This window comes from Melopsittacus undulatus, chromosome 10, assembly GCF_012275295.1.
Source record: "Melopsittacus undulatus isolate bMelUnd1 chromosome 10, bMelUnd1.mat.Z, whole genome shotgun sequence".
NCBI classification, from domain to species: Eukaryota; Metazoa; Chordata; class Aves; order Psittaciformes; family Psittaculidae; genus Melopsittacus; species Melopsittacus undulatus.
The window spans coordinates 8,106,932-8,121,793 of NC_047536.1; the positions used below are offsets into that span (position 1 = coordinate 8,106,932).

Below are 14,862 nucleotides of genomic sequence, written 5' to 3' on the forward strand. Positions count from 1 at the left end.
CTAAGGACTGAGATCTTTGCAAACAGATGTGTGCATATGAGGATATTTAAAAGTCTTGAAACTTCTCTCTTCAACTGGAAGAGAACAGAAACAAATAGAAAAATAAAGATGGAAAACGTAAGTAGAAGTCTGTCTTCCTTATGTAGCTTTATAGATGGTGTAACTTTCAAGATGGCACTTGGTGATCTATTACAGACTGACTGTCTCTCGGCCAACCTTTCTTCTTGGTAAGAATGCCCAAAGTCTGCCCAGATGAGGGCAGCACTGGCTTTGAGAGCCACATCCCCTCCATGGGCCTCTGAATGGCAGAGGATGGCCACTGTCTTTTAGCAGCTGGGCTGGATTGAGATAGTGCTTGCAGGGCCTTCTGTTAGCAGTGAAATGTCCTGTAGGTCCCACTCCAGCTTGTCAGGCACTACATATGCCCAATGAGTCTTCTACCAAAAAACCTGGCCAGGAAACACAGTAAAGCATTTACAGAGAGAGCTGTAAAGGGTAGAGTGAATCAGCAGCTCGTGCTGACCTTTTACCAGTAACTGTAATCAAAGGGCAAACATTTCCTCTTATTTTGCTAAAGAAAACATAGTGCTGTTTCTCTCCTGACAGTATCCAGTCACCGCTGGGCAAGATCTTGCACAGATAAAGTGGGCATATGATCTCACATTATGTTAGGGCTTTGCCCAGAACTTGTAATCTTTTAGGTCATATCACAGAACAGAAATGGCTTGTGCACAGATGGCAGCTGGAAAGGAATAACGGAAGTCCATGTCCATGCACTGGGTGGTTTGTATCTGTGTTGTTTCCTTACATTGACGGATATCAGCTCCCTCCTGGAGTAAGGCTCTGAGACAGTCATATAGCCCAGCTGTCCTTGCAGATACAGGAAAGCCTCCTCAGCCATTCTGTTCATGTACCTATCAATCTACCTACATGCAGCTGGACATTCATGTGAAGCCAGGGCTGGAGGCACCATGACAATGAAGATGAAAAAGCTTTCATAAAGTCCTGCTGTCCATGAATCCTTTGGTTATCCTAAAGGAATCTGTCCCTTCAACTGAGCTATTCCTCATCTAGGACTGTAACTAGAAACAGGACTCTTGGGATTCAGGGTCAGTGTGGATGGGAAGCTTCTCATGTTCCTGATGATGCCCATTATGTAAAACAGTGTACCTGGAAGTGGAAAAAACATAAAGAACAATTTGTTTGTGCTACTTAAAAGGATAAGCTTATGTAAAATGAGTTCTTAAAAACCCTGAAGTACATCTTAAGAGACAGTACATCTTACAAATATCCACATCCCACATTAAGCAAATGTGAATCCCTACTTTGTTCCATGACAGGACTAAATCTTCAGTTTGATGCAGTCAAGGTAATTCCTGAAAACCAAGAACCTGTTGGTTTTCATGTATCTAAGGTGCATCTTGTAATGAGAGGGAACCAGAGCAAAGAACTAAGAAACACTGATCCTCTGCAGGTGAATTAAGCTACAGGCACTTCAGTGAATGTCTTCAGTGCAAGCATGTAAAGGATCATTGAGACTAACTTGGAAAGTGAATACTTGAGATGAAGACCAACATTTCAGAGCATTTTCACTTACAAAAGTAAGTAGTCTCTAGTATTGTCTTACTAAATACAGCGCTTACCAGTGCTCTTCAGGTCTTATGTCCTTGGGAGGTATCATGTGATGCATATACCTTTCCCTAGTCTAAATTGCCTATTGGGGGAATCAGGTCTCTGTTAGCACTTTCCTCTCCTGCGTGTTTAGAGATGTAGATGTATTATTTCTCGTAGTAACAAATGTCTAAGACATACCTGAAGTATCTGCATCCCAATAAACATTAAAAAAAGAAAAAAAAAAACTAAGAAAAGAGAGGAATATACCTGTTCTGCTGTTAGCAGAAGCATTGTCAGCCTCAGGATAATCATTAGAAAAAAGGTCAGGAACTCCTCATTGTCTACATATGCAAAAACTGATCCTACAACATCAGTTTACTTGGTATTAATTATCTGGATGCATCTCTTTCTCCATTGAGTATACTCGGGACTTGAGCTCCTAATTTAGCTGCTTACAAACCACTGAAATGTCTGAAGTAGATGATCTGAAGATCCTACAAATGACATATCCATTAATTCCAGTAGATCAGCAATGGACTCAAAACGAAAGCCAGGGTATAAACTATACTGCCTGTCTGGGTTTCCCTGGTGAATATTCCTGGAGGAATCTACCCTCTAATGTACTAGATGCTGGTTTTCAACATGGTCAAGCCAGGCTGCCTTAATGCAGACGTCTGTATGTGCAGATATATCTATGGAACATATCCCTTTAGTACTCCATCACTTCAAATAATGATCATAACTTCCAATAAATGTGCTAGTTCTACCAACAAGATATAGACTTGATGTAAGAAACAAGAAAAGACATTTTGCATCTCACACTGAACAGACACTCTGATTAGATGACCATGAAGCATACAAGTCATAATGTATTTTTAATTCTATATACCGAGTCAGACATGGCACATTGTGTGAGGCCATCCAGCAGAGAGACCTCTAGCATGGTCTGCTACAAACAGTGATACAAAGGATGAGAGCCAGGAGACCCCCTGCCCTGTGAACAAGGCAGACATAGTTCAGACCAACTCAGGACTTGCTCAGAAGCACAACAGACAGGCACTGAAAGCTGACTTTATACAGGAGATCCAAAGAGCCAAACCTTTCTTCTTCCTCCTCTTCTGCAGTAGTCAGAAAACAGTTGTGCAAGATCAGCAATTTAGCAGGAGATGCCATTTGTTACAAAGATGCATTAAGCTAAAAAGAAGTCATTAAGGTGTCCCAGGGTCTCGTGTGGCACAAAGTGTCAGTCTGAAGCCTCTGGCAGTTAGCTCAACAATTCCAGCTGTTTACCCTGTGGGGAAAGAGGACGGGTAGGAGAGGAGGAAAGAGCATTCATATGCAGGGTGTGAAGGCTGCGCTGCAGGGGTGATGCCTTGCTCCGGCGCTGGCACATCATTCCTAAAAGTCTTACCAGCATCTCCAAGAAACTGTTAGAGGAATCCTCTGCTGCAGGGGTTTGTGCTACCAGCATTGTTTGCACACAGTGTAGTTTTCCCCTTCAAAGCTACCCACCAGCTACAGGGCACCAATTTAGTGTTGGATAAAAGACAGGATTGTAACAGTCCTGCTTTTTTTTTCTTGCACCATCACATCTTAACTGATCTGCTCTCTGAAAACACAATTTTTCAGGCATCAGTACCTAAGGGAAGCAAGCTTCAGAGAGAAAGCAAAGCTGCACTCATTTTCGCCTCACCTAGAGGAACACGCAGTTAAGGTGCCTCAACTTCTACCCAGCTGAGAAGCCAAGCACCCTGAGATTTATCTTACTGACCAGAAGAAGAACACAACACTCGGACCTTGCGTGTGTGGGCTGAATGTTTCAAGATGAATATATCAAGTAGGTTTGAGTACTGAAAACAGCTGAGGAAGCCATAACATGTGAGCAGGAAAAAAATGGAAAAGGTTGAAATGCATTAAATAAATTATGGGCAGCAAATTAGTTGCTCTGCTTTCCTGCTTATAATGAGTTCCTTCGATGGGATTTGTATACACCGGCATGTTAAGCTACCAAGCTGAATCGCAAATAGCATCCCAGGCTGTTTCTGCCCCCGGTAACCAACTCATCCCAGAACTGGGGTGAGCGTTTTCTGTCATTTCACTTGACAGCTTTACCCAGATTGTAAACACCACCACCCAGCAGTAAAGCCCAATAATGAAAAGGCATTACTACCTATAAAGGGACCCTGCTGCAGGCTATTCACATACTTGCCAAATGGTACTTTAATTGTGATGATGACCAATTTGGAGATAATTGCTTCTGCATCTCCTGCTGCTTCTGACAGTCCAATGGACTCTTTAATTAACTGGTTGGATTAGCTCTCAGCACAGCAGAGGGGGGTTGTGTGGGTTTACCCTCTGTAGACTCACGATCAGAACAAGGAGCTCCAGCATTATCCTGGGAACTTGGAGAGAGCAGAGGAGAAAACATCAAGGGGATGCAGTGACTGTTTGTGATCTCTCCACTTTTGCTCCCTGCAGAGCTATCCCACACACCGACTTGCACAGTTTGTTAAGGAAGCGAAGCCAAAAAATTGATGGTCTTTGGCTTCCCCTACGGTAATGAAAAATAGTCACTGGTTTTCACAGAGCCTGAGGTCCCTACTTAGCCCTCTCCTGATGGGCAAATCCCTGGCATCCAGCTCTGTTCCCCAGGATCATGCCTGTCTTCCTGGAAAGCAGTGCAGTCTGGGGCTCCTGGCTCTGAGCACAAAACCTAACTGTATCCATTTCCTTGGCAGACCATGATCAGGAGGGGGGGAAGCAATATCCTGATGGAATGTGTTCCAACCCTGTGCCAGAGCCCGCAGCCACTGGTCCAGTTTCCAGAAGGGAGCCTCTGTCTGCAGATGGTGCCTGGGACTCTTTGGACAGCAGTGAATTGATGGGAATTGGAAGGTATCTGGTCTTCCCCAAAAATGCTTCCTACCAACCCTTCATGCTTGCAGTACCTGTGTAAAGCTGCCTACAATGGTTACACAAACCCACAGCTCCTCTGCACTAGAAGTGCTGGGGAAGCCCAGCCTGCACTTCTGCAGCTGGTTTACCTGTGAATTACACTCCTGGATTTTAATGGTTGTCCTTGCTCTGACCACTCGTATCCAGCCTTCCTAAACTCCCTGCAAACCCCAGTTCATCAGCCTGCGGGCAGTTAGTCCTGGTGGCTGCTGCAAAGGGCAAGGTGCCCCTTGCAGGTACAGAAACTGTGAGGCTTTGGATCACATTAAAAGGTAATGCTCATTATTAACAGGCTGACTGAGAGCAAAGACAGCCTGTCCCAGCTAGAGCTGAATCCCTGCACTTCCCAAAGCCTCTGAACAAACGCTTGGCTTAGCATTCCCTCAGCAGCCTCTGTCCCTTTAACCCTGGCAAGAGAAGCTATTTTACCTAAAGGGCCATAGTAATAGCAGAAATAAAATGAACAAAATGAATGCCTACGACTGTTGAAGCACAGCAAAGCCTTCAGGTGGAATGGAGGTGGATTGCTGTAGGAAGCCGCAGCCACCCCAGCCCGCTGTGGGTGCACAGCTGCCTGCTCTCAGTTCAGTAATACACCTGCTTACATTATTAATTACTTCCATTTCTGAACTGGCAGAAGGTGGTTCCTGTTGTCCTGACATTCACTGGAGACTGAGGTGAGGCTCTGCATCTGTCCCTGGGCTGGGCTGGGAAGGGTTTGTCTTTTGGGGGGGATACAGGGTGTTGTTAACTTGCTGCTCCCTGGGACTTTAACCACCTAAATCCACTGCCCCTCTGCCATTGTCATCAGGGAGAAAAGAGAGTTTGCACACACGTTCAGACATCAAGAGGTCAGTGTTGCTGCAGAAGTAGTTGGATGGCTGCATTTATATAGTATGCATATGTTACTGGTACTGCCAGGATAGCCTGGGTCTCAGCTGGATAAACAAATGGCTGCAAAGTGGGGATTAGATATAGATCATACACAAAGTTGATAAGCACCAAGTTTCAATGTATTGGCAAATTTTTTTATAATCTTTATATTATAAATGCAGAATAGTTAATGCCAGAGTTTCTAAATAATAGAAGAATAGAAGAGAAAAACCTTGTATAAAATTATTTCAAGTAAGTACTGTTCTTAGCTGTTCATACTAAATCATTTGAAGTCTGTAATATTCTTCACCATGACCACTGGCCATACCCGTGACATTATAGATGTGCTACCTGTGCGAGTCTCCTACTAGTCCCACACTCACAATTCATTAAAATTACCCCAAACTGAAATGAAACTGCTGGCCTCAGACATCCCTGTCCTGGGGTTTGGGGTTTGCAGCTGGTGGTTCATTAATGACTCCCTGCTGGATTGGTGCAGGGAATTCAGGCGGAGTCAGGCAAGGAGCAAGTTTTAACTGTGGCATTATTGAAAATTTGAAATAATAAGTAAAGAAATAAATGTGCAGGTTTTGTGGCACTGGAAATTTGCCTGAGTTTGTGTCAGTTTCTATGAATTTGTCTTTAAAAGACAATCAAAACCCAGTCATTCTGTAAAAATGACAAGCAAAAGTTTTCCTGTAAAGGCACTGCAATTTGTTGCTGTTTTGGAGAAAATGGATATTTTTATTTTAACTTTCTTTTCCCCAACTGCTTTCATCCCAAATGAAAGATTTTAAATCAAACCAAGCGTTAAATTTCAACAAAAATGAAACTCTGAAAAGTCAAAATCCAGTCATGTTTCCCTGACAGTGGTGCGCTGCAGTCCAAACTGAGCAGAACTCTGTTGTGCTGAGCTCTGGCAAGCTCCTTTTGGAGACAATACATCCCTGGAAAAATCGTACAGGCTCATTTAGTTTACAATTAGGAGGTTTAATGGGTTGGAGTGGATATTTAATGGAGGTCAGAGCATCTGAGAAGCATGCAGTTATTGAGACTTTCTTGCTAGGTCAAAAATAATGAGTTTCAAGCTAAAATCAGAGGTACAAGAAATGCTTTTCTCGCTCCCCAAAAACTGTCACAGTTTCAAGTATTTTCCCGTTTCTCATGGGAAGCAAGTCTGCAACTTCTCATGAGACAGAAAGATAAAAAACCTCAAAACAAAGCAGCCCCAATTCATGTCCAAGGCCTTTTTCTGCCTTTTCTCAAGGTGGCTGATCTAACACTGTTACTGGCAATTTTGCATGAGTGAGCACTCATCTGAGTGCTACCTCTTTCATGTTCTCCTTGTGCCAGTTGTTGATTGCCAGCACTCCAAATGAAACATTTCAGAATATGTTTCTTCTTTCATATCCAACTAGAAACCACCCCAGGACCCCAGAAAACCTCTTAGTAACAGCTTTTGTGCCCTAATGGTTTGCACCTTCAAAGGTCGTGATGATGGTTGCAGAGGCAACCCGGAAAACACAAATATTTCTGGTTATTCTTAATGAACCCAATCAGTTTTTCCACTGTTCTCCTATTCCTCCCCTCTTTGGTTCTGCTCCCAGTGGGCTCAGAGAGGCAGACAGGAGTCCTGCACCTTTGCATCTCATTCTCCACTGCTTCCCCTGAGTTCTGCCTGCAAAATTCTTGTGACTCCATGGCTGTACCACAGCTGTGGGGTACAAGAGATGCCAATTGCTTTGGTGCAGAAGAGCAAAGCTTTAAGCCATAGGAGAGCTGTAGCCTTTTTTCTGAGCAGCTCACCAGCAGCACAGCCCTCGGACTGCCCACTGAATGATGATCTGCCACAAGTGGCATCTTGGGGTAGCCTGGGTATGACATATTTGTAAGGAGATGTGAGGGCCAGGAATTAGAACCTGGATATTGTCCAGAACTGGAGAAGCAGAATTCCTTCAATCTGAACAAAGAAACCTTGACACTGTGCCTCTGTTTTCATCTGTGTTCAGATCAGATCCTTAAGTCTTGATGTAAAAATAGTGGGGCAGGAGGTCTCAGATATAAAATATTGCAAAGGAGTTGAAATGAAAAGAATTGTTTCCAGATCCATCACACGCTTGAAGCTTGAAAAGTGAAGCTGGTATAATAGGATTTCCAAGAAGGAAGGCAAATAGATGATGAAAACTCCCAGTTACACTACGAAGCAAATAACATCTTGTTATTTGCAGAAGCACCCAGTAAAATTGTTGGGACTAGAGAAAGACAAGATGTTACTATGCAAGAGTAAGTGGTACTCGTAAGTGATAAACTGTGAAGATGTACACTTTGTTGAGCAGAGAGTGACATTTTAATAATGGGATCTACCATTGTTGTACTCAACTACGTAATGATGATAGACCCTAGAAAGTGTTTGCACATAGGTAGAAGCTGGGTGGAACCACGTTTTAAGTGGGACTGAGCTTCCAAATTGCATAAAGACTTGCAAGTTTTTCTTAGATTTGAAAGTTGTGTTGGTCCACAATCTATCTTTCCCTGCATTTGTCTTTAAGCCACAGCTGCCAAACTCCTCCATGGTTTCCTATCTGGGATATATGCAACATCACTACTGTAGCTTCACACTTACTATAGTGTCCATTTTGCAAAGCACCGATTTTTTTCTGATGGACTTACAGAAAAAGATAAATAACTCTCTTCAACATCCAGTTGGGTTCACGGTTAACAATCACTTGGCAGAGCAGAGTAGGTTATTTTAATGAACACATCATTCTGAAATAAGCCTTCCACCATCTGTTCAGTTCCATAATTGTAAATGCAAACAACGTAATTCATAAATGCACTATAAAAGAAAGGGAAAGAGGGAACAGCTTAAGATGACTGTGTGTTAGTTATTCCAGACAGTCATACATCTGCTTACTTTATTCCTGTTCCAGGAGCAGGTAGAAACCAGTCTTTTAATTCTGTATTTTATGGCAGTCACTAACCCATAGTAAATGATTGCCTGTAGATGATAGAGATATCATTAAATGCAGTATGGTTTTTGGTTGGTATCATTATGTAGCCATATCTATGATGGATGTGCTCAAGAAAGATCACACAGACCACCTTGAATCACAGGGGGCCAGCAATAAACTTGGACATGTTTTCTAGAATGGCAGGAAAGAGCCTGTGGCACTGGAGTGCCTTCCAGGGTCACAGGAGTTAAGGGTAAGGATGACGATGCTGTTGTCTCCCTGAAAAGATGCTTTTGACATTTTTGAAAACTGGGAAACCTGGGGAAACAGTCACAACTGAGAGGAGTGTAAACATAAAATCCAAGAAACCCTGGAATTTGATATTATAATCTGTGACATTTTTCAATTTGAAAGAGGAAAATTTAAATATAAACCACACAAAATGCCAAAATGAAATGAGAGCAAAATATGTTGTTTTGTTCTCATTTCCTGTTGAAAAAATCCAAACACACAACCCAAATTAAATGTATTTTGATGAAACATTTTATTTTAATTTTCAAAAGGCCAGTACAGAATTGTCCCTCTCTCACAATTACCAGGTTCATAGACTCCATAAAATTAAAAGCTTTCTCGTAACTGCAGTCTCTGAGCTGAGTGACTCATGCTTCCAGCCACTAAAGTGAACTTCCACATTTGGCCATCAGTAGAAAATCATAATAATAGCAAGATAAGAATACCCCCTACCTACTCAACGTGATTCCTGTGGCAAAACGGAACCAGGAATTACAAGCTTGCTCTGTTTTCTTGATACATATCAACATTGCAGAACAATGTAAATGGGTTTCATATTCAATGCGACAAAGCTAGCAATAAATCTAATACTTCCAAGATGAATAGTTCCTGATTTTTCTTTGTGGGTTTCTCATTTCTTCCTGTTTCTGAGATGAGCAAGATACTTGCAGGATTTCCCAGCAATAAGGTTTAAGCTTTTGTGTATCATCTTTATGCTGCATTTGATTGACCTGCAAGCCAGAGGAGACCAGCGTTTTATCAAAGGTGAGCTTAATAAAAGTAGGTCTTTCACTTCACTTTCACATGACTACCTGTGATCTGCTTTGTCCAATAGAAGTCAATTCAAAGAGGATTTCTCATCTAAATGTGTGAGAAACCAATGAATATAAAAAGAGTGCATGAACTCAGAAAACACAGTGAGTTTCTCTTTCTTTCTTTCTTTCTTTCTTTGCCAAGAAAGAAAGAAAGAAAGAAAGAAAGAAAGAAAGAAAGAAAGAAAGAAAGAAAGAAAGAAAGAAAGAAAGAACACAGTGAAAACTGCTCGAACAGAACTCCCCCAAATATCAGATATATTTCCTTTTAACTTTGTAGGGATGATACACTTAATGTTTGTCTCTTGTGTGTTCCCAACCAAGCAGGGTGGAGGAAGCTGGATTTCAAACCAGATGAACCCAGGCGTGCAGATGGTGCTGCCGTCAGTATGGCTGGCTGCTGCTCCTGCCTGGGAGCTGTTAGCCGGGACTGCAGACGGATGTCTCCATCCCCTCCTCCTGTGCCTATTTCTCTTCATTGCAAGCTGACAGCCTGCAGAGCCCACAAGATATGGTATGATTATCTGGGTAAAGTGGCTGGGGTAGATGATTTGCTAAATTACCTACTGGAGCTCTGGTGGAGAAACAGGCGACCAGACATGGTCAGTATCTGTCTATGCCCTTGCAGCCAGGCCCAGGAAAGCACAGTACCATGGCAAAGAAAGTGATATCCATCCTCTGCAACAAGCCTTACAACAGGGACAGTCTTTTGCCTTCCATGTCTTCTATTCCAGTCTTAGGGAAGGTTTGCTATTTATCTGTGTGTAAAACCCACCTAGTCACTGGTCTTGATTTCTCAAGCAGCATCAGCACCAAAGAGAAGATATTCCTAAGTTCTTAAAATACCATAGCCAATTTTTGAAGTCTATCCTAGTCTTAGCTTATTAGTTAATTTTTTAGATAAAGAAAAGCACATACCAGTGGACCATTCCTCCTTTGAGATGATGCAGTCCTTTGGGAAAATATGGGTAAAATCCACAGAACTATCATCAAAAGTTCAGCTTTCCCATTGCAGCTAAATGCTGAAAATTCAGATCTGAGAAAAACATTTGGATTGCTAAATTATTTATACGGATATGAGAGGAATGTAGAATTTAAAGTCCTTTGTAGCCAAATGTAAATACAAATTTGTTTCTATCTCATGACAAGTGTTTATTTTTTCCCACTCTTGAACAGTTATGCTGAATATCTTAATTATCTTTAAATCAAATACTGCTGCTCAGACCTTGTGAGCGAGAGCTAAGCTCTCATCATTCTTTACTAAATTTCAGCTAGAGGTTTTAAAACCAGCTGTCTCCAGCCCACATAATCCAGCCTTCAGTACATTTTGTAAGACTTTTACATGCCTCCTCAGATTTAAAATTAGCAGAGTGCTCCAAGTAAGCAAACCCCTTGAGTGAGAGAAACAGGCTGCTGGGGAGAAAACTACTTTCTTTGATTTTGACACATCACAGGAAACAAAGAAAGCATCTATTGATACATTTACTTCTCTCCTTTATTCTTCCATTGTTGCATTGTTCCTGAAGGACGTTTTCCTCAGCTGAAGCTTGCTTTTTCTCTCACTCTTACATGCCACCTTTGTCTGCTACTTGCTCTAATGAACTGCGAGCTCCACAACATGTTCCCAGACCACCTCAGTCAAACATGGGCCATGTATTCCTGTATAGTACCAGGAAAGTCACTGTAGCTATGTGAGGGATGTCCTGCAAAAGCAGAAGCGTGCCTGGTGGATATGTGACTGCACCGACACAGGCACTGTTGTTTTAGGTTGATGTACAATAGAAATGTTTTTTGTTTTTATTTTCCTGGCAAAACAAGACCAGAATCCTCTCCAGTTTATTTATTTCTGTGTGTTTACACTAGAGGCATATCTTCTTTAAGGAGGATGCTTAGCTTCTTTGAAAAGTCCAGGCAAATAATAAAGTGAAATATGGTTTTGAAATAGAATGTCAAAACACTTCAACATCTTGTTTCCTCTTCATTTTCTCCTGCTGAAAACATTTGCTGAGTTTGACCCAATCGGTTTGTTTCCCTCAAACTGCAAGTATTCATTATTATTCTTTTTATTGCCAGGCTCTATTACTGAGTTTGGTCTAAGAAAAATCCTAGGAACCCATTAAAGCTACTTTAACTTCAACAGCTAAATCCCAGCACATTGGTCAGAAGACTCTTCTTCAGTGAATGGAGGAAAATCATATTGGTCCCTCTGGTAGAGTGCTAAACACAACCTTCACTTGGCACAGCAAATGGATAGGGCAGGGACTGATTAGTGAAGATAACTAATTAGGAGCCTAGCCTCAGTCAGCCAAGGCATTTCACATAGATCAGCAAAGAAACAGAGGCAAATTCAATAAAAAATAGGGCTGAAGGAACGTATTTTTATATGTTATTATCTCTGGGTACTGGCTAAAACCTTTTTCATAATGTTATAATGGCTCATTGTTGTATTGAATAACAACCTCTTGAGATGATAATTACATTCTTGATAGACATGAAAAGTTAAAAACAGGAATATGAATAGTTACTTTAATGCTAAGCAAATAGACCAATGCTAAGTGTGTGCTAATAAGAACAGAGATCAGCTAAGTTCTTCAGTGAGCTATTTTAAGAAATTGTTGATGGAAGATTACTGGGCACTCAGGTCACCTCAAGACTGCAGAGGTGCTTTTCCTATTTGATTGTGGGCAAACCATGCTGTTTCTTTCATTGTGGATAAAATAGAGGTAATAATACTTACTCTGTATGCTTTGTCTTTAGATTTTTAGTGATTTGTGTCATTTCAAATATGAATGTGTCTGGTACAACTAAATCATAGCTTGGTTCAGGGCTGTGGTGCACCAGTAGCAGCAATTAATCACATAATAGTTTGTTCCAATTTTAAAACATCAGAAATGCTTCCCAGGACAGAGCAACCTGCATCTGTAGGAAAGGTGGTTTATTTATTCAACAGCTTCTTTCCTCTACTAAATCCTTTGCACCCTCAGAGGCTGGGAATATCCTGCCTCTGTGTCACTGACTGTAATGATGCTCTCAGGCTGGAGAAGTACAAAACAGGGAGATGGCTGAGCTTGCTTTGGACCACCTGTTTCTCATTGCTGTCACAATAATTAGATTCCACCTTTCCTCTAGTTCTTTTAGCAGTTCTTACTCCAAAGGCTGAAGCCTCCTGTGCTGTAATGGTCTTGCTGCAGTTCTGCAGTGCTATGCTTGTGATGCTGAGCTGGCACTGGGACAGGATGCTCCCTTTGCACAGAGCAGCACGCACTGCAGCTGCCTTCTCTTCTGCTGACCAGGTAACACTGCTGTCCCCTTTTAAACTTCAGCATCTCTGTTTTACCTGACATGATTACAGACAAGGGGAATGGATGAGCCTGGTCAGGCACTGTGCCTGTCTGACCAGACCTGCGCTGACCCAGTTTATTTCACATTGCATCTGGTGGAGACAGCTCTGAACATTCATTTGATGTCTGTCACTGTTGGCCATAGTAACATGGATGTTACTATAAGATGCCTGAGATTATTATTAATAACTTTTTAAATAAGAACAGCAAACAATCTCTGAGTGGGGCCCGGAAGAAGTGAGAAATACAAGATGTGATTCAGTGAGCATGTTGTGTGTAGTAGCTTGTGTATCTTCCTGCCTACCCGGTTCCTAGCTCTTGTCTTATGAAACCAAACCTTCAGTAGCAAGCAGCTGGACAGGTTAAATTTGTCAGTATAAAGCAGTGCTACCATTGAGAAATTTAGTGCTTTGGGAGAAGGTCACCAGGTCTCCTCTGTGAGCCAGAATCACTGGTGGCCTGGTGGCCTGGTGGCTTTTCAGACATGAACCAACAGGGCTCAACTGAACCTTAAGTAAATCTAAGAACCACGTACCTAAAACACACCATCACTGTGGCCAAAGAGGTTTTCTTCTATCAGCCTGACCCAAAGCAACAACACTTAACTGAGAATGAAGTTTTTGTTTCCTGGAAAGCTGATAAAACTCTCATTGCTGTTGCTCTTCTGCTCGCATGGCCTGGTTGCATTTTCCCTTTCATGCTCAAGCAGGTGTTTGTGCCTTCCAGAGCTGTCAAACGTGGCAGCTTTTAAACAGCAAAACTTACAGTAAAAATAATCAGCCTCATTATACCATTAGCAGGTGTAATCCTGTCAGAACAATAACTGCCACGTTTCTCCAGCACATCCCAAAGGCATCACATTCTCCTCTCACTGGAAAGATTAGCAGCTTGTACCTCACTTCTGGCTGGGTGCAAGGATGAGAATCACAAGCACCCCTATACAGAAAAACACCCAACTTGGGATGTGTGAGGGATAACAACTCCCAGCTCCCCTCCACCCTGTTCATGGAGACCTGCTGGGGCACTGCCACCCCCAGCTCTGCCCCTGCCAGCTCCTGGTGCTGAGCAGTGCTGTGGGTCTTTAAACAGAAAGCTGATGTTAGTTAGTGCCCTCCTGACCGTGCTGGAGGGCTTGAAGATGCTCCTCACCTTGAGCGCTGAACTTGACTACTGCTAAATAGCAGCATATGGTACCATAATTTAAAAATAAGCCTGCTTTGCTGCTTGTTTACAGCTGCTGGAACAAAGTGTGGAGAAGTTAGCTTGGATCTCATGTCAGAGTGAACCAGGGGATGAAGAAGGCATCACCAGGAGGGTCCCCAGGCACCTGGGCTGAAAGGTACTTTTTTCTCATTCTAACAAGTCCACTGGATGTATCAGAGCTACAACAGACATTATCAGCTACCCCATGCCACCTCTATGCTGACAGGACTGTATGACTTGCCATTACTTTATCCAGCCTAATTTTGGCCATCGAAAGGGTGTTTCTACAGTGGTTTCATCAAGAGACTACTTCATGTGCTAATGCAACCAAGATGATGGAGTCAGTCCAGAGATGCTGACTTCCTCCATGACAGATTTTCAACTTGTTAATATTGTAAGAGTTCATGTTTTCACAAGAGAAACAAAAACTTGGGCAATTAGGAACAGGAAATAAGCTAACCTTATAATCGACGAAGGAGCTATTTGTTTCCAGTGATTTAAATCCATTTGCTAATTATAAAACACCAGGGTAACAAGTAAGCAAATGAGTGAGGCCATTCAATGCCATGCTGCAGAAGGTAGGCACTTTTCCTTTTTTTCCACATTAACTCTGTATTTCCATTTCTTTCCCATTAATGTTAAATTTGGCACTACATTATATGCTCAAATTACCTGCAGATTTTGGCCTACAGTTCATTTTTGCACCATAATTAATGCAACATTCATAAGAGGCCCAATCTGATAATTAGGAGAGTACCTGGAAGTGCTCACTTATGTTAGAAATACACAGCAGCATGTCAAGAGTGCTTTATAACTACCTGC

General features: G+C 42.1%; 1 protein-coding gene across 1 annotated transcript in view; it reads right to left on the reverse strand.

Moving 5' to 3' along the window:
• Window positions 1-1,082: 1,082 nt before the first annotated feature.
• The window catches only part of HTR4 (5-hydroxytryptamine receptor 4), a 76,131-nt gene continuing 62,351 nt past the window's right edge, over window positions 1,083-14,862 (reverse strand). Inside the window, exon 6 of the mRNA XM_005144982.3 lies at window positions 1,083-1,170. Within this exon, the coding sequence (XP_005145039.2) occupies window positions 1,083-1,170 (88 nt within the window). The remainder of the gene's footprint in view (window positions 1,171-14,862) is intronic.